The following is a 19,330-nucleotide window of genomic DNA, read 5'->3' as shown; positions in this document are numbered from 1 at the left end:
AGCATAGATGAGTAATGGTTGAGCACGAGTGCTTCATGGAAAGTTTGAGTTCCCATGCCACTGCAGGGCTGCTAGGGTGTGCACAATTTGCCAGTGTCTACTGGACTTGGTAGTGCTCAGACTGTGTGCTGAAAGTCTCCCATTGAGAGAAAATGTCATGTAATTGATTTGGTATTTAAATTCCTCTATTTTTTGCTCTACCCCTCAATTACTGAAGGAATATACTAGGAATTTTATTTATTTTCAGTCTTATAAAAGAGGAGGCTGCCCTTGCATAAGGCAGTAAGAGAAGGAAAAAAATGTAATTGGGATACAGCATCTGAGCTGGGAGAATCTCTAAAGGGCATTTATGTGAGAGGTGTGCAGATCTCGACAGGTCAAAATGGCAAGAGGTTCTCTGTAGGAAAGATGTGTGGTGAATTGTGGTAATAGAAGTTAGGATGCAGACTTGGGAGACTGGAGTGGTCTCTTTGATGAAAACAAAGACTGGATTACAAAAAATTTTGATAGGGAGTAGCTTGGATCTAGGTGTTTTCCAATGAAGTGCTCAATGTGACTTCAACATTGGTGCTTAATGGTAGTTCTAGCCTCTGCTGCATAGAAATGGTAGTGATAGTCATGAAAATTACTTTATTTTCTTCTCAGATCTCTTAAAATAGCAGCAGTGAAGCTGTCCAGAATCCCTTTTTTCATTTACCTAATTCTTGGCAATGTTACTGTAAAATACTGAAGCAATCTAATCCTTGAAGCTGAGAAGTGTGCTGCTTTGTTTTTCTCATAAAAGGAGGCCTGTGTGTATAGTGATGTATTTTAGATGTGTGTTCCATCGAAACTTAAGTTCTGCAGAGATGGATTGTGTAGGATTTTTTTGTGTTATCATATCAAGGTATTTACTTGAACAAGCAATCTTTTACACCCTTCCTTCTTCTGTCATGCACATAATTATTTAAACAGAATATTTGTTGTTCTAACCTTACAATGGTTATATAAATTGAGACAATGCATAGTGGGGAAATGCATGCCAAAAAAGATGAAAATTACATGAGATTATACTTCTTTTTTTTTTTACTTGTTCTTACTTCAGCAGACAAACATTAGGCCAGTTTTGTTGCAGTTTCATTTTACTGTAACAAGTACTTCTTTGATGTTACTCATAAGACATCCTTTCAATTTTTCAACACTGATTGAATGGAAGATGCAAATTACTGTAGAGGGTGCTGGACTCTTCATTTTATTTCTGTCGCACTGAAGTATTTGGAAGTCTTTAATATTGGGATATGTATGTGTCTGATGCATTTCTTGCTGGTTCTGCTGCTGGGAAAAGGTGTAGCGGAACCATTCATGGTGGGGTGGAGGAAGGAAGAAGCACTGAAGATAGCTTCTGCCTTCCCTTGCTCCATGAACATGTGTATAGGTTCAGGAAAATGCAACAACACCTTATGTACTTCTTATCAGCTAATTTTTTGGGTGCTTAATATTCAGCCAAAAATGGTAAGAATACCTCGCAAATAGTGCAAAGATGCATCCTTCACTGAATGTGCTTTTTTCATCCGTGGTTAAAAAGTAGAGAGCAACAGCAACACTGTGGTGTTAACCAGCATTGCCCCAAAGTCTTACTTAATCTTACCTAGAAAAACATGACCAAAATGAAGTATTCCAGTCTCCTGTTTAGTGCACAATCCTCCTTGCTTTAAAGATTGACTCATATGTACCTTGTGATCAGATGTCTCTAATCCCAGTGTGAGCTGTGGAACAGCATTTGTACTATGATGCACTTCTGCTTAACATGTAGCAGGCTGTTTGAGATGGCTTGTCCTTTTCATGGACACCATTCTCTGTGATTGTCCCATCCTACTGCTGTGACACTTGTCTGCGAGTGAGAACAGAGGTGCTATTTTAATAGACTACAAAAGCCTTTGTCTTCGTTAATTAAAGGAATTTACAGTTAAGCTGAGATTTTTTTCAAAGCTCTTCTGCCTTACTATTCAAAGATGGAACTTATTGAAAATTAGAGCCTTATTTATTTTACTGCAGTTTACCTCAAACTGTTCAGCCAGTTTGTCTCAGCTGGCAGAAAGGACTGATTAGCTCCCTCCACGCAAAACCTGTTCTGTTTTTGAGGGGAAAGAATCTAACCCTTTTCAATTCCATCTCATGTTCTAAGATGTTGCTGTAAAGAATCTGCAGCTCATACGGGGACTGGGTTTTTTTTTAATCTTTCAAGCAATGTCTACTAGCAGAGAACAACAAATAGGAAATGTTTTTGCTTGAGGCTGTATGAGAGTGACTATGTCTTTTGCTTATGTGTTGCATAAGAACTAAAGCAGTTGACATTGGGCCAAGCACATTAATAGTTACATTTTTCTGAACTCCAGTTATTTTGGGAACTGGGTAATTTTCATCATGCTGGTGTAACTACTGTTACTCTAAACAACATCAGACAAGAGCCAGCAATTCTGTTGTTTCATCACGACCAGAAGTATTCATCTGATTGTCAGGATTTTAAAAGGGTTAAGCCACAGTTACAGGGCTGTACTGAACATACTTTTGTCTTGGCATCAAGGAATTGATTCAATTATATGCATCTTCTTGCAGGTTTCAAAGGAAAAACATCCATCCACAGATGTGTGGAGGAGGGGACACTTCCAGTTATTTAAGCATAGGAGTTTAGGGCCATTTTAGATGCCTAAGAGAGACCTACATTCTGATTTCTAGCTGGGTATGGCAGGACATCTAACATGGAGACAAACTTGTGTTTTCAGGGAATTCAGTTTGACCTAGAGACTGCTTGTATTTTTTGCCTGGTCTTTTTTTTTCCTTTGGTAATAACATTGGCTCTCTTAAAGAACAGATGTAGAGTTTCTCATCTGAATATTCTCAGCATCCTGAATCTAATTGAAAGGAAGAAACCTGCCATTGTCTGTGTTTCTTCATTCATAGTTGTTCTCTCTCTCTCAACCAGTGCATTTTAAAATAATGTAGTCATGTAAAGTGAAGTATCATATATATTTTTTTTTCATAAAGTCCTCAAATTATACTCTATCAATACACAAAGTATTATGTTTGGTTATCATCTTGGTTACCATGTAGAAGGGGTAATATTATGTCCAGACTGGATCAGTGAATAAAACTTCTTTTCTTTCTCTTTTTGAACCTGAAACATCATAACTTTATCAGGGAAGGTTCTAAAATATTTTTACACTATATCAAACCACATCAGCATTTTTTCTTAATTCCAAAGCCTAGAAATGGTTTTAAGAAGTCATTAGTGGAAGTTTATAAGAGATTCAAACTGTAAAGATGGACAAAGTCAAGTATTGTACTTCTAATAGGGAAAATACTTCTTGGGAAACATGAGCAGGAACCTCAGCTAGAGTACTTGACTGCTCCTCTGTACTTTCTCTCAACTGCTTTTATTTTTTTGTAGCTGTTTCCACAGTTATTGTAATTTTTGAAAACTGCAAACAGACCTCTTCCCATGTTTATAAAATGGCTTATAAAAGTAAGATTCATTGTGTTTTCCTTCCAATTTGTTTATTGTAGCTAGTAAAGCTATGCTTTCAAGTTTATTATGTTTCCCTTCTAAAGCACTGAGTTCTAAACTTGGCTCTGAAATGTTTCTTAGAGTTCCTCAAAGTCATTCCTTTCTTGTATTTTCTGGATTGTAACCTTGGGGCAGCTCTACTGTTTAATGTATTTGAAAAGCCAATTGGTGCATATTTTGTTTGTTGCTTTCCTTGCCTGCTTCTGCCAATAAAAATTGGTACAAGAGAAAGCAATCTTCAAATACCGTTATAAAGTCTACATTGCTTTTGCAATTCCACTTAAGATATTTTGTGTCAAAAGAAGTGTACATTTATGTCAAATGTTTTCCTGCTCTAAGCCAGGCCAGCACTTTTAAAATTGATGTTTTGTAAAATTCAACAGGAAGAAATGGAATATGTTGAACTCTTAGCAGCAGAAAAACATCAGGTTGAAGCCCTTAAGAATATGCAGCATCAAAACAAAAGCCTGTCAATCCTTGATGAAATTCTAGAAGATGTCAGGAAGGCAGCTGATAGATTGGAAGAGGAAATAGAAGAGCATGCCTTTGATGACAACAAATCTGTAAGTGATGCTTTAGACCCAATCTTTTCATTGGTGTGCATTTATTTTTGTAGTTGATACTTGCACCGTAGGCATTTCTCTTGTGTTAAATAGTTGTTAGGATTTTAGTGACTACTTAAAAAAAAAAAAAGGCAACAACAAACCAAACAAAACCAAATACTTTTGGCTCTATGTTTTGTTTTACTTCCCTTTAAAAACAAGGAAGTAGTGATTGAATGATTGCTTGTTAGGAGTGAGCAAACAGGAATAATTACTCTTTTTTACTAGTGATTTCTGTAGTTTTGATTTGAAGGTCCTTCCTGCAGGTACCACTTTGACAGTGACAAGTGTGGTTCATCTCACTGACACAGCCCATGAGAATTATGACATCTCAGTTGTTGGCAGCAGGGAGGGATGACTGTGATATTTATTATTTAGACTTTGCAGGCTATTGAGTTGCTATGTGAAGAGTAGTCCCTGCCTTTTTTTTTTTTCTCCCCTTCATTTTGTTGAGAAAGTTATGGGAGAACAAGAATTCCCGCAGTTAGTTTTCACAGTCTGGGAAAATATAGTTGTTCAAGGTAAGGGCTTGAAATGTGTCTGTGGTGTTGCTTTCCTCCACTTTTGACTTCCTCTGCTTTTCATACGTTGGCCTATTTGCATTGTTCATTGCTTTCATGGTGCATGATGGGTAGTGTCCCTCAGGTAAGTCCCTGTGTATTTGGAGCTGGGAGTCCATCGGTTTATTCTAGTGTTCCATTGTGCCGTCCTGAGAGACTGACTCTCTAAATTGGTCCTGTTTACATAAACACAGGTTGCAATTTTATTTGACTTTTACCCTTGAAAGGTTTTTTGTTGATTTGCAGGTTGATTTCTGATGCAAGCATAGTTCTTGAATTCTGCTGATGAGAAAAAGCAGTTGTTCTATAGTAGAGAACCAGGCCATTTTTTGGTAATTATGCTCAACTGAGAGAAATTGAAAGTAGCTTTTTATTTTGTATCTACTAGGTCGCAGCAGTTGTACCTAGTGGGAATCCTTCCTAGAAGGACCAACAGCTGGAAGGGGTGAGCTAGCTGGAGTGCCCTCTTCTGTCTTGCTGGGGTATAACGGCACGTTTGAAAGAGACCAGGCGTTAGGTTTCTTCTGCAACACCCGTTCCTTGGCAAAATGCCAACACATCCTTCTTCCTCAGTGTCAGAAAACCTCTTTGGTTTTCTGCTTGTTTCTCTATTCATGAAAGAAAAGGAATAATGAAATGCAGTCGGGAGGGCTGTTTGCTTCTTTGTCTTGGCAAGAAACATCTAGCATGTTTTGTCCTAAGGTGGAACACTGGGATGCTAGAACAAAGAAGCTCTAATAGAATCATCAGTAATCTGATAAAGATACAAAAGCTTCTATTAGAACATAATTGAATTGAGAAGTGTAGTGGGTAAAAAAAAAAAAAAAAAAAGAATCTAAGCTAACCCACTTGATGGAAGACAAGAGTATTTGCACATCATATTCTGTTATGTACAACCTGCTTTCAGGAATTTCTGTTTCAAGAAATAAAATCCTGAAAATAACTATTTTCTCTTGTTATGTCCTCCAAGTTATTAATATTTAAAAGATCATCTCAGCTTGTGCCATCTACTCTTGCTCTTCTATCATAGTCTGTCTCTTGTCAGTTCCATCTTCTTTTGTAAAAGTAAAAATGCACCATAATGTCCACACAATGTATGATTTATATATATATTACACATAAAAAAACCCCGATTGTTTTTCATAATTGTCTTAATCTTATAGACATCTTCCCTTTTTTCCTAGTATTGTTTCTGACCTAGACTGTAAACTCCACTAGATGAGAAAGGTACTTATCCTATTGCATTGCTTTTATATGACCTCTGATACATTTTTTAGTTTTGAAGTTTGGTTAGATTCCAGCCACACAAGCTACCAAGTGCAAAGGAATATATAACAAACTCTATATGAACTTGAAGTTCCAGAAATTCAAAGTATATGCTTCATTGCTGATGTATTTCATAAGATAATTTTACTTAGTGAACACTATTGCTGATGTCATAACATTAAATTCCCAATAAGATACTGATGTTTGCTTATTATTAGCATTTTTTTTTTTTTTAGTTAGAATAATAGTCATCTGCAAGATAGGGACACTGCATGGAACAGTGAAATAATTCCAATGTGCAAGTCAGCGTAAAGTATGTTTTAAATGCAGAACCAACATTTAACAGTAAGCTGTAAGCTCTGTTTTGGTATCCCTGGAGTAGCAGTGAGGTTGTGGGAGAGGTCAGGAGCAAAGATGACAAAACCAGTAGGACTGGGCACTTACTGTGTATTCTGATTAGAAACAGTTTTTCATATTTGCTGACTGTAGGGAAGCCTTTCTTCTTTGCTCCAATACTGTGAGAATAGTTTGCATGTATGTGGCATGCAGCAGCTCCTGATTTCTTTGAAAACATGAAAATGTGTTTTGGTCTCTTAGACTTAGGAATGGACACTTCATTCAGGAATGCAAAATAGCGTGGTAAGTGGAGAGCTAGGGGAAGTAAAGGCAAACACCTATTAAAAAAAGGTTTTGAGCAAGAAAGGGTGAAAAGACAACTTTGATAATACATAAAAATAAAATCGTAATCAGCCTCTCACTGCAATAGCTAAAAATGGTGACATTTGAAGCAGCTATTTTATGCTTCTAAATAAATCTGAAAACTTCATAATTTGTTTCAAGTTCCCTTTTTTTCCCCCTCTGATTCTTAGTCACTTCCAGTTCTTTAGAGCCCTATCATAATGTACATAATGTACAAAAACAGGGGAAGACATCATTCCTACAATAAGAGGTTTTATTTAATTATACACATACGCAAATGTAAGGAGTGGAAGAAAAGGATAAAAATTGCAGGTTAAATATTGAAAATGCAATATTTATCTGAAAAATTTGGGGAAATGTGCTGAGAAATCAGCAAAGAAAAATAGGAGTCTGTGTTATAGATGGTTTGTGTGAATGCATTTCTTCATTAAATTGGGAGGTTTTTGGGGCAAAATACAGCAATTCAGAAAAGTTGAATATTTTGTTGTCAGTCATTGGAATAGCAACAGCCTACTCTCTTCACTGGAGTCTAAAAGAATTAACAACCTTAACTGTTTCTGAATATTGGTAAAAGCTATATTATTTACAATACAGTGATTAATGAAATCATCCTAGTGTCTTCCACATTGTAATTACAAGCACTGATGACAGAGCTAGGTAGAAACAGTACTTACTCTCTCTCCTTTGAATTTACAGGACAGGGACATTTTCTTAACTTGGAATGCAGTCGTTATTTCAGATTTTTGTGAACCAAATACCACTTTGCAATCTCTAATTGTTTTTGTTTAATGGAATAAAACATTCCAGTTCAGCCTGACCTTTTGTGCTTTAAATATGATGAAGCTTCTTACCAAAAAAAAAAAAAAAATTAGATGGAATTGAAAATACTGAATTGGAATTCTACATCTTTGAAGCCCTGTCTCTATTTTTTGGTTGGACAACTTGGCTGAAGAGGTCTGAAAAATGCCTCATTTTTAAAATGTAAAGCAAATTACAGCCTTTTCAGTTATGGACATCAAGTTTGATAGACAGACTGAAAGACTTCTCTAAGAAGAAACTGCAGTGTATTTGTCAGCGTCAACAAATTCTGCAGCAACTTTAAGCACAAGTAATAGTCTGGCCCTTTTTATTGTATGCTTCATTGATCCCTTTTTTTGTTTTTGTGTTATTTGCCCTTTTTTTTTTTTTTGTAAACAGGTGAGAGGTGTTAACTTTGAAGCTGTTTTAAGGGTGGAAGAAGATGAAGCCAACTCCAAAAGAAATGCTTCAAAAAGAGAAGTAGAGGATGACTTAGGTCTTAGTATGCTTATTGATTCCCAGAACAATCAGTATATCCTTACCAAGCCTAGAGATTCAACCATTCCTCGTGCTGATCATCATTTCATAAAGGTAATAATTTTAGAGACATTCTTGTGATTCGTTTTGGTAATATTTAGTCCCACTAGTCTGTATGCCAGTACTGTTTGATTGGATTGAATGTAATTTCAGCATCTGTCCCTCTAAAGTTACGCCAGCATTCATGATTCCCCCATCTACTGGTGATCAGGACAGTGTGTTCCCTACTCCTAGTATAGTCTGCACAAGACTGATGATGATGCTGCATGGGTCCTCTCTGGTTTTATTGTATATAACTTGTTCCACCTTTGAGGCAGAACTCCTTCTCTTGGACTGCACAGCGTTAAAACAACCTACTGCTGTGCCTGAGAAACCACTTGCATGTTGTCACTAGAGAGAATTCGCCATGTTTATGTCTTGTGATGAAAAAAGGGATGCTGGAATTCGACGATGAGGAACGACACACCCTGGGATGCAAAGACACACACACGGGCAGAGGTCATGTTCAGGAGGGAGTGCAGAGCCAGGCAGAGCAGAGAGCTGAGCCAGGCTGAGGCCCTCTTTGTTAACCATTCACAATTTACAGATTTACAGGTAGGGCCTGGACTAAGAAGTTAGATAGGATGTTTTTTCATTAATTATTATTCCAAACACAGCACACGTGTCTGTTTCAGTCACGTTCCCACTCATTCACAGACCAGGCTCAATAACATTCACAAGTCACATGTACCTGGGGGCAGTTTTCTGGCCCGAGATAGCCCAGGCTTGTGAGAATGGTATCACTCCTTACAATTATGATAAACATACTTCAGTACAACCTGTCCAAGGCCCTTTATATTTTGACTAATTGCTGTGATTTTATTCATGTTAGTATTATTTCTTCTTTAACTGTCTGGATGGTCATGTTAGTATTGATCATCCTTTATCATCCAAGTGGCTGGAACCACATGTCTTGCTATTCCCACACTGGAAAATACATAGTCATGTTTTTAAATTGTATTTGTTCTTCAGGAAGAATAACTGCATTGAGATTTAAAAACAAACAAACAAACAGAACCCCAAAAGACACAAAACCAGAATGGATCTGTTTCAACATTTTGTGATAATGCAAAGTGTCATTTCCCCCACAATTGCCCAGGAAACTATCTACTTCCTATAATGTACTGAAAATATTTAATAAACGGATCAAAAGTCCCCAAAGATACCAATTACTTACCTCATCTGCTTCATCTGCAAAACTGCAGTGCTTACCCCTACAACAAAAGTGTTCAGTTTAGTTTACCGAAATTGTGTTTTCTTTTCACAGGCAGTATTCTACTTTTAATTTTACAGTGCTCTTTATGTTTTGAAAGATAGTAGTCTTCAATTTCATCATAAATTTGTGTGTCCTTTATATTAATACATTTGTAAATCTTACATATTTAGGATATTGTGACAATAGGGATGTTGTCCTTGCCATGTGGCTGGCTGTGCACAACAATAGGATTGCCAACCATGTTTGGGTATATCATCTGTGGAGTACTCTTAGGACCATCAGGGCTAAACAGTATCAAGGTAAGCGTGCAAGTTGCTTCTTGACTGATTTCATTTGGTGAAAACTTCAGAAGTAGTTTTTAAAGAATATGTATTTTAAAAAATAATCCCCAAACCTGCACCTTGCAAATGAGCCCTTTAAAATTGTATGTATTTGAATCAACTTTGTTTTCAATTTTTTTCTCATCTATAATCACGATATAAGGAATTGTTGAAAGCCAAAGATGAAGGTTGTGTGTTGTGGGGTATGTTCATTTGTTTTTCTTTTTGTCTTTAATCATAAAGCCTCACATTTGAGAGCAAAATTATTTAAGTGACACCAAATATTCAGGAACTTACAAAAAGTCGATGTTGGCAGTGGAGGAAATGTTTAAAAAGAGTAATCCCCTGAGTGGCATAGCTTGGCTTCCTGGAGAGTTATTTTTCATCTCTGTAGCTCTTTTATCCATCTTAGTCACCCTAGTTCTTTTCCAGTCTCCTGCCCACATTCCTGAAGTCTCTTGAACCTTTTTAGCTCCATCACGTGTACGCAGATTACAAGCTCAGGGCAAAACCGTGGCCTGTGGTTGGCCAGATATCGCAAACCAGATATCGTTTTGATGAGTGGTCTGGTGTGCGTTAACAGATGGTTTAGCCAGCAGGCAAAACAGGCACATGTTAAGGTTGCATGGTAGTGTCTGGTTAAGTTACATGTGTCTATTACATTGATATCCACATCGCTGCTTGGAACTTAACTGTCTTTGCAACCACTGCTCTTATGTGGAGTTTTGTTGAAAATGACTGTTGGGCTAAAAAGTAAGTAGGGATGAGTAGAAATTGTAAGATTTTTGTCAATCTCTTATTGGAAGAGAAGGCTACAAATACTACACTTCCAAAATGTCATATTCTAAAGTTGAGATGAACTAATAACCTTTGTGTCATACGTAACTTCTGAGTTGAGAAGGTCTGGGAAGCTTGACAACTTAGACTGAGAAATCAGTTTGTAAGCTTGGCATTGAAAGAGATTCAACAATGAATTTTCAGAGGCTTAAACTGAGGAAGATGATGTGGCCAGAACAGACCTAAGACAGGTTTCTTTAGACCATTTCTTAATGAGCTGCCTGTTTCTTGTGGAGTTGTGACTGAACAATATTCATCTGGTTCATACTTATGTTGACGGGTCTCTGGTGTGTACTTAATGCTTTTGTCTCTTCTGTATTTCATAAAAAAAGTTGAATGTTGGAGGAATTGAGGAGGCAGGCAGATTCTAATCTAGCAGGGAAGATAGTTTCCATCTCCACTTCTCTGTGACTGATGGACCCTGTCCTCTTCTGGACTGTAAATATATAGGAAAGAAATGTTAGTATTTTCTGTTGGGACAAGGAAGAAAACCACTTTTCTTGGTGTTGCACCCTTCTCACTAAAGTGGAAAGGCCTGGTAGTTGTACTGGTCTGGGAGATGGATGCATGGAGTCTACAGGATGGAGAGCTGAACAGCAGCTGCAGTCTAGCAGAATGTTTATACCAATAGACAAAATAACTGGCCAGAAGTAACTTACTTAACCTATTTATTTTCAACAACCAAGCAGGCTTACCTAGATCAATGCACGTGTGCATTTTGGGTGACTAGCACTATCCAACCAAATTATTTAGTAGCAGCCAGGTGATGGGGAAAAATATTTGAACCCTAAAGATGCTGAGGGAACTTCTGGAGCCGTATGACCAGCAAGTGACACAAGGAGAAACAATTTGTTTTGTAAGTGGACTTGTAATTTGTATTATAAGTAGACTGCTGTGTTGATTTTTTTTTTCTTTTTTTTTTTTTTTCCCCCCCCAAGTCTATTGTACAGGTGGAAACGTTAGGAGAGTTTGGTGTATTCTTCACTCTCTTCCTAGTTGGTCTGGAATTTTCTCCTGAAAGATTAAGAAAGGTATTTTTATATAATACCAGTGCATAACATGATTTAATTACCGACATTCAAGGTATCAATTACTTTTCAGATTTTTGTGTTTTCCCTGATAATATACTGGTGTAACTTTGTACTTTTTTGAAAAAACAAATATGAATATTACATGATATGGCCATCAGAATTCAGAAAAAATGTACAAGTTTCTTTTGGTTCTAATTAAAAAAAAAAGTTATATCACAAACCAGCTGGAATTTTAGTAGTGGAAAATACTGCTGCAAAATATGTAAGGACTGTATGTATGTAAAGGGTTGCATTGTGTGATTTGTTTCTAAACTGATAGTTTTGAGTTCAGGAGACTGCAAGAGCTTTAATTGGAATGTGTTAAAATTTTTGAGCATTCAGCTTAATCTGTTATTTCTAGTCTGTCTAAAGTCAAAGATAAAAATCAGTAATTCAAGGGTTCCTAAATGGTAGCATGTAAATTCTTACTGCAGAATTGTTTGTGCGCTAGTGTGGAGCGGGCTGCTCGTACTAATGATGGTCTCTTACCAATCCTGTTTTGTTGTGTGGTTTTTTTTTCCCACTCCCTGGAATCACATCAAATAACTTATTTTCCATTTGATGATTTTAATATATTTTAACCCATACTGGAATTTTGGCCCTTAACTTGTCTGTAAGCTCTGGGAAATTTACCTAATTCCTGGTATTAAGCCTTCTGACTTAGAATATTATCTACTGGGCATAATAACATCAGAGTTTTAGGATGTATAGGATGACACCCTGTTACTTCTGTGGCTCAGCACTGCAGAACCAAATAATGCATCTTCAACTGCTTATTTGTGCTGAAAATCATTGTAACTTATCAGTGAGAAAAGTGTTACCAGACTTTATCACAAGAACTTGTTTTTTTCCTGAGGTATGGAAAATATCTGTGCAAGGACCCTGCTACATGACAGTTCTGATGATTGCCTTTGGTTTACTATGGGGACACTTGCTCCAAATCAGACCAACACAAAGTGTCTTCATTTCCACTTGTTTGTCTTTATCAAGCACACCATTGGTGTCAAGATTTCTTGCAGGTAGTGTTCGAGGAGATAAAGAAGGTAAGTGTGATTTTAAATATGGACTACTGTAGTATCTACAATAAAATTTGAAAGTAGTTGACTTTGTAATATTAGGAGAGAAACTAGTTAAAACAAAACACACTCTTAGCTCTGGCTTTCAAGCAATTGTCCATTGTCCTTTAACACTGACCAGTGTTGTGTATATTCTCGTTATGAAGTGTACCTGTTATTTACATAGCCAGTCCTCTTCGGAGAAAGTATAGCCTAATAAGTACTTTCCATGTTAAGAATTTACTTTACGGAGGGTCTGGAATCCTTCTGCTTTTTAAGAGGTTGCCAGGTTAGACTATTATTGCCAGTCTGTCATCAGGGCAGAAAGGGTAACTTAAATAATTTACATCCTTCCTCAGCAAACCAAGACCAGTTCAGGTAGTCTTTCATAGCCAATAGCTCTTCAGATAAGTACCTTCAAGTCCCATATTGCTAGCTTCTCAAAGACTTCTAAAGGTTTCCTTTCAAAAGTTTTGCCATCCTGCTTTCTTCCATTTAAACCTCCCTTATTACATACTGCATTAAAGTTCTCTCCACCTCCTAGAATGTTCATGTTCTAATGCGTAAATTAAAAGTGTATATTTTACACATGCATGCTCTTACATGTGTCTGCTACTCTAAAGAATGTGTGTTTTCAGTAAAGGAGTTCCAGTAAATGCATATCTAGTGCTTAACTGCTAAGCAAAGTCTGTATTTTTATTGCGTAACAGAAGCTTCATATGCGCATTTTATTTCTATTTCTATTTTATTTATATGTATTTTAATTTACTGGTGGGGAAAAAAACAAAACAGAATGCTTTGAATGACCTCACCCCATTAAAAACTATACCTAGCCTCCATTTGATGAAGACATTTCTAGATTTCTGAGCACTGCAATCATTCATATATTCTGATGAATGTTTCCACGACTGCTTTGTTGGTGTACAGGGGATATTGACTACAGTAGCGTACTACTTGGCATGTTGGTGATGCAGGATGTGCAGCTTGGTTTATTTATAGCTGTCATGCCTACACTTATTCAAGCAGGAGCGAGCACGTATTCCAGGTAAAATACATATATATATTTTATGTATCTTTCACCCCCTTCCAATTAGTATGTAGATTACAAATATGAATATGAGAGCACTACATTTAATATCAATTGTGTGGAAAAATACACACTCTGTTCTGCGAGTTCCCTTTACTATTTCTTCTTGTCATATTGTATGAGGATATTCTTTCTGCTCTAGCTACCTTAGTCATGTGCAGTACTTAAAATTTGTAGTGAAAAATTTTTTACTGTAAAAAATAAGTAAATTTTTTCAGTTACTGTATTCCCTCAAGACATATTTTTCTCAGACTATATGATGGTAAGCCATCAGACTCAACAATATGAAGATCAATCAAAAATATTTTTGAATCAACGTGGAAGTAAATTCTCGTCTGTAAAAGAAATTGCTGGGCATTTAGCAGATTTAGTATTCAGCTTGTTTACTAATGTATCTAAACATCTTACTGTAGCTACTCAGTTTTGAACATCCACGGAATTAGACCTTTTCACTTAATGGGAACTGGCTGGGAGGCATGAGAGCACTTGAAAGAAATGTTTTGTTTGTTCTTCTCTTGCAGCATTTTCAAGGAAATACTGAGAATACTGATACTGATTGGCCAAATTCTCTTTTCTCTGGCTGCTGTTTTTCTTATATGTCTTGTTATAAAGACTTATCTCATAGGACCGTATTATCGCAAGTTGCATGCAGAAAGCAAAGGGAATAAAGAAATCCTCATTCTAGGAATAACTGCATTCATCTTCCTTATGTTAACGGTAATATTTTAAATTAATAAAACATTGCGATACATGTGGTAGTTTATTGCATCAGTATCACAAAAGCCATCACACTTACTGTTATTGCATATCCATGAACCCCTGTAGTTAATTGTTTGGTTTTAAAATGTTTTAAAACAAACCTCAAATGGACGGATGATTCATGCGTTACAGAATACATGAGTAACAAGAGAAAAAATGTGCATGTCAATGAGCTGAACTTCTGCTGGCAACTTCTAATACAGCCAGTTAAAGAATCATTATTCTAGTTTTAATTTGGGGCTACTTCATGCATTCAAAAAGAATTTAGGATGGGTTTTGAGATACTGATAATAGCTGATTGTGACATTTGCTCAGAAGTTTCTTTTCAATAGCAAATTCTCAACATGGTTTTTATTATAAAATACTTTTATTTTTCTGTGAGAGATAAACAGTTTGGGATGAAGTTGAGAAAGTAGAGAAATGCCTTAAGGTTCATAGGTTTTGAAATCCCTTTTGGGTTTATTTCATTTTTCTCTGAATCTACTTGTTTCTATCTCACATTTCAGCCCTCTGAAAAACTATTCTGCTGGAGAACAGAATGTGACAATTGCTGATAATGTTGTGGCTTTGAAGCTCATCCTGGAAGTGCAGTTTGTTATGTCCTCTAAGGAGTTCTGACAAAAATTATCCCCAAAAGTGCCTGTGCCTTTTTTTCTAGGGCTATTTGCTGAATTATTACAGGTCCAATAGAGAAAGCTGACTTCCTGCAGGAAGAAGGTCAAGAAAGAAGTTAGCAAGAGCATAGCTTTACAACTTGTTGATTTCTATTATATAGGTTAAAAATGCCATACCTCTAAACAGCTATTCACATTCCAAACAGGAGTGCCATCTCATAAGGAAAGGAACAAAACTACTTTCTCCTTTTTACTTTCTAACAAGCAGATATAACATTTGTAGAACAATTTCAATTAAAACCAACCATAACCAAACCACAAAAGTTGCATAAAATATTACGGTATCTAGAAGCAGTTCTACTTTCATTAAAATATGGCCTACACAGACTGATCTGATTGAATTGGGCATATTGTACCCAAATCATGTATCAAATGTACAAGGAGTTTGTCCATGTGACTTCACAGGATATATATGTGTACACAAACCTGAGGGAGAGTGTGTTTGAGTGTGTTGGATTTGTACTGCAAAAACAGAAAGCTTCTTCTGTATGGGAAGCATTTGTGAAGGAGCAAGTATTTTGTGTACTTTAAGTGGAAAAAAAAAAAAAATTTAAAGTTGATAAATAATGTGTCCAAGGTAACAGTACAAAGGATACTGCATGTCATCTTAGTAAGCCAGTTGAGATACTTGATATTCACTGACACCGATACATTCATTATAGTAATGCTACAAGTTGTTGTTTGAACACAGGCTTAAAAATCAATAATGAAAAACAGAACAAAAAAATGTATTTGATTGTCCAGTTGAATGGCTCAATAAACCTTCTGGAAAACAAATCTTAATTGATACAGATGCCCTACTATGTCAGGAATAAAAATACGGGATGGGGGATGACAATCTAATTAGAAAAATACTGCATGTACTCAGAAAGGATAAATTAAGGAGTTTGGGTTTCAGGTAGGAAAACAATTAAACTGTCATGATTCCTGCAAAGATCTTTCTCCTTGGAAAACCAAGCCTAAATATTGACAGAGTTTGTATAATGATCTGTAAACGCAGAATTTTCTATACTAATGTAATTCTATAAAAACCTTTTGAATTTGTAGAAGCAGGAATCAGAGAGTGCATATTTTAGTGGCCTTAACCAAAGATGACTCTCTGGCTCCATTTAGAAAACATTTTTAAACAAAATATTTTTAGCTCTCTGTGTAGTATGTGAGTTGTTCTGCAGGCCACATCCTTTCCAATACATGGCAAAGGAGGTGGGAATGATATGGTGTTCCTGCTCCATATATACGGTTACTTGGTACATGCTTCAGTGGTGACTGAATTTCTGGGGTCCACCTAAGTTTATCCTGTGTTGGGGGTTCATTTTTAACACTAGCACATGTCATGCACATTGTATATAAACTTAATTCATGCTACTTGTTTCCTGTGTTTGAACATCTCACATGACTAATTAAACAAGAATTGCCATTTCTCTACCAATAAGGGCAAATTCTGTATGAGAAAACAAGAGGGAAGATAGGACAGAAGAGATTCTTTTATTGTAGTGTGGGTAAGCAATTTTGATGTAAGGATTATCCTGTCAGGTGAGGAACTTTATGTATGGAAGTGACTTTTGAGCATTTCTGAACTGCTTGGCTCCCTTGGATACCATTGCAAATCATTAAATCTGAAACAGGATCTTAAATACACCTCTTCTTGATAAACAATCTTAAAAGAGATGCAACAAATCAGGGCAGGGATTGTGTCAAGTGCCAATCCTATCAAAGTCTAGCTGACTTTGAGACACAGTTGTGTATCTTTCAGTCATGTACCTTGTCATCAGTAACAACGGTTCAGTAGATCATTATTGTGCTTTCCACAACTCCTTTTCAAGCTTTGACTTATGCAGAAACTGGTTTTGTTTTGTGTGGGTGTGGTTTGGTTTTGTTTTAGTTGTGTTTTGGAGTGGGGAAACTATTTTCCTGAATCTGAACATAAAGAGCAGAATAGCTTATGGTTTTAAATGTGACTGTTTAGTATTGATGGACAAACTGTTAGTTTTAGGTCAAGATATGCAACACAGTGAGCTAAAGAACATGTTAGAAGTCAGCCACAGTGTTCACTGGTGTGGTGTTGCTTTTTTTTCATGTTCTGTATGTACAGAAACATTACAAGGAAAATGGTTTTAAATGCTATCCTGATAATGAATTGCTGCATTAGGCCTCTGCAGGACAGTGCTCAGGTTTTTTGTTTTAAAACCAAGCTGCTGAATGTTACTAAGGAATTGGGAAAAAAAGTAAAACCAGACCTGACAAGAAAGGTAACAGTCACATTTACGTGTTTATAGGACTGTGCATCCATATGGGATGGGGAAGTGGCTTCCAGTTCGACTGTGTTATGGTTGACCTGGAGTGATTGCAGCAAACAGAGGGAAATTGTGAGCTTGCTTTACATACCAAAAAGAAAATATAGCTATATGATTGCTATACTTTATATAGGAAAATGTACATACTTTTCCCTGCAATGTATTAGGAACGTCATTCCTTGTTTGCTTAGAGTGGTTTTCAATGATTCCTAACCTGCCTAGGAACTCTTTTCTGTCAATTAAATGGAGAAAATTAAAGAAGAACTGTAATCTCAAATATTCTGGTTAACTATTTAATAAAATATGGTTGGGATGCTGTTTTTACAAGGCTCACTAAAAATTGTTTCCATTTCTGTTAAGGCTTCACTTAAAATGCAAGCTTAGAATTCACCTCTTTACTCTTGGGCAGATTTAAGTTATTAAAGCTTGGAATTCTAATACATTTATTTTCATCAGACATGTCTTTAATTTTACTGGCTTACCCCACTCATTAAGCTTTTACGATGATTAAAGAGTAGCAATAAGATGCACATTGTTAGAGAATATAGGCAAGACAACTGCTGAACAAATGGTTGAAGTTCATCTGGAACATGTTATAGCAGTAATGTTTATTTTATTTATTGCTATGGTAGAACATTTGAACATAAATACCCAATATTCTAGAGAAAGCAAAGAAATCCTCTCTGAATTAGAATAAAATGGGATCTTTGAAAACAACGGAAAACTAAATTGTACTGGGAAAACCATGTAAATTGACAGAACTTTTCATCTAATTTTGACCGAAAAAGCTTTCTGTAACGTAGGAATTGAGAAAAAGACAGTGCAGAGCCCAAGGATTATTGTTACAGCCCTGTTCGGTAAAGGCAAAACATTAAAAATGATACAAGCGGGGGGGGATACTAAATGCAAAATACTTTCCAAATTTTGCTTATGTAAGAAATTTTGCTGAGAATGCCTTCCTGCCAGTAAAACAAACCTTCTCCAGTGTATGTGTGTGTGCAAGCACACGTTACATATAATAAACCCTGATGCTACAGATTTAATTGAGGGAAATGTATCCACATATTGGTGATGGTACTGGACAACCAGAGACCAGAATGGGAATAGTACAAGAAGTCTCTGGATTAATCTAGGTGTAAGACAAAAGAACAGACTGGAGAGGGGATGGGGTCAAGAAAATAACCTAATTTTTTGTTATTTTTTTTCCCTCTCATCCACCTCACACTTTCTGTGTGTAGAGTGACCTATAGATTTTGATGACCTGAAGTTACGTAGTACCTAAAGAGCAGACAAGCAAAATTTGCCTCAAGTCCTTACCTCATACTCAGCTTGTTTTTATGTGGTGGGAGCAAACCCAGACAGACATACAGTTTGCTTCAGACATGTCTGATGCTTTCTGAACAAGCATGTTTCTTACTTAAATTGCTCCATGCCTGAATAGCGATTCTCATAACAGCACAGTATCATGCAATTCTGATATACAGGATGCTAAATCCCTTCTTACAAGGTAACCTAACTGTGTATGTGGGAATACCTAAGATATTAGCTATAAAAGTTTTGATCTGGAGCCCTGTTACAGCTGAAGACACTTAAGTGGGGGGATTATAGCTGAATAGTAAAAATAATTCCAACTATTTGAAGATACTATATTGGATCTTAATCATACTCAAGAAGTTGTGACTTTTACAACTAATGTGTGATTGAGAAGAACTTAAATTTTTCCTATTCATTACTGTTTTCCTTTACTTCTTCATCTTTTGGTGATTTTAAAACCTTTAATATATGTATATTTCCTTCTTCCCTCTTATAATTTCAAACTGTGGTGAAAAGCACTGAAATTCATTTTATTTTAAAATGAGAGTAACATTATAATGTTATTTTGTTGGTTTTGCTTGTTCAGCAAAGTTGACAGAACCAATTAATCTTCCTAGATGTCTTGCAATAAATTACAAACTGTTAGCACAAATAGCGTT

General features: G+C 36.3%; 1 protein-coding gene across 7 annotated transcripts in view; it reads left to right on the top strand.

Moving 5' to 3' along the window:
• TMCO3 (transmembrane and coiled-coil domains 3) overlaps window positions 1-19,330 on the top strand; it is a 35,314-nt gene that overhangs the window by 4,049 nt on the left and 11,935 nt on the right. For 5 of the 7 annotated variants that reach the window (XR_014183965.1, XM_082051764.1, XM_082051761.1 and 2 more), the window contains 7 exons: window positions 3,928-4,107; window positions 7,869-8,060; window positions 9,432-9,560; window positions 11,357-11,449; window positions 12,345-12,531; window positions 13,471-13,588; window positions 14,152-14,347. Coding sequence is in view for 6 of the 7 variants with exons in the window: in XM_082051764.1 (XP_081907890.1) it covers window positions 3,928-4,107; window positions 7,869-8,060; window positions 9,432-9,560; window positions 11,357-11,449; window positions 12,345-12,531; window positions 13,471-13,588; window positions 14,152-14,347 (1,095 nt within the window). In the remaining variant the exon portion in view is untranslated. Of the gene's footprint in view, window positions 1-3,927; window positions 4,108-7,868; window positions 8,061-9,431; window positions 9,561-11,356; window positions 11,450-12,344; window positions 12,532-13,470; window positions 13,589-14,151; window positions 14,348-14,895; window positions 17,460-19,330 lie in introns of those variants that run through there. The other 2 variants (XM_082051766.1, XM_082051765.1) reach the window with 2 other exon arrangements.

Source organism: Streptopelia decaocto (assembly GCF_964273445.1).
Source record: "Streptopelia decaocto genome assembly, chromosome: 1".
In the NCBI taxonomy this organism is placed as follows: domain Eukaryota; kingdom Metazoa; phylum Chordata; class Aves; order Columbiformes; family Columbidae; genus Streptopelia; species Streptopelia decaocto.
The sequence above is the reverse complement of the archived record's forward strand: the minus strand, read 5'-3'. Positions and strand labels throughout refer to the sequence as shown.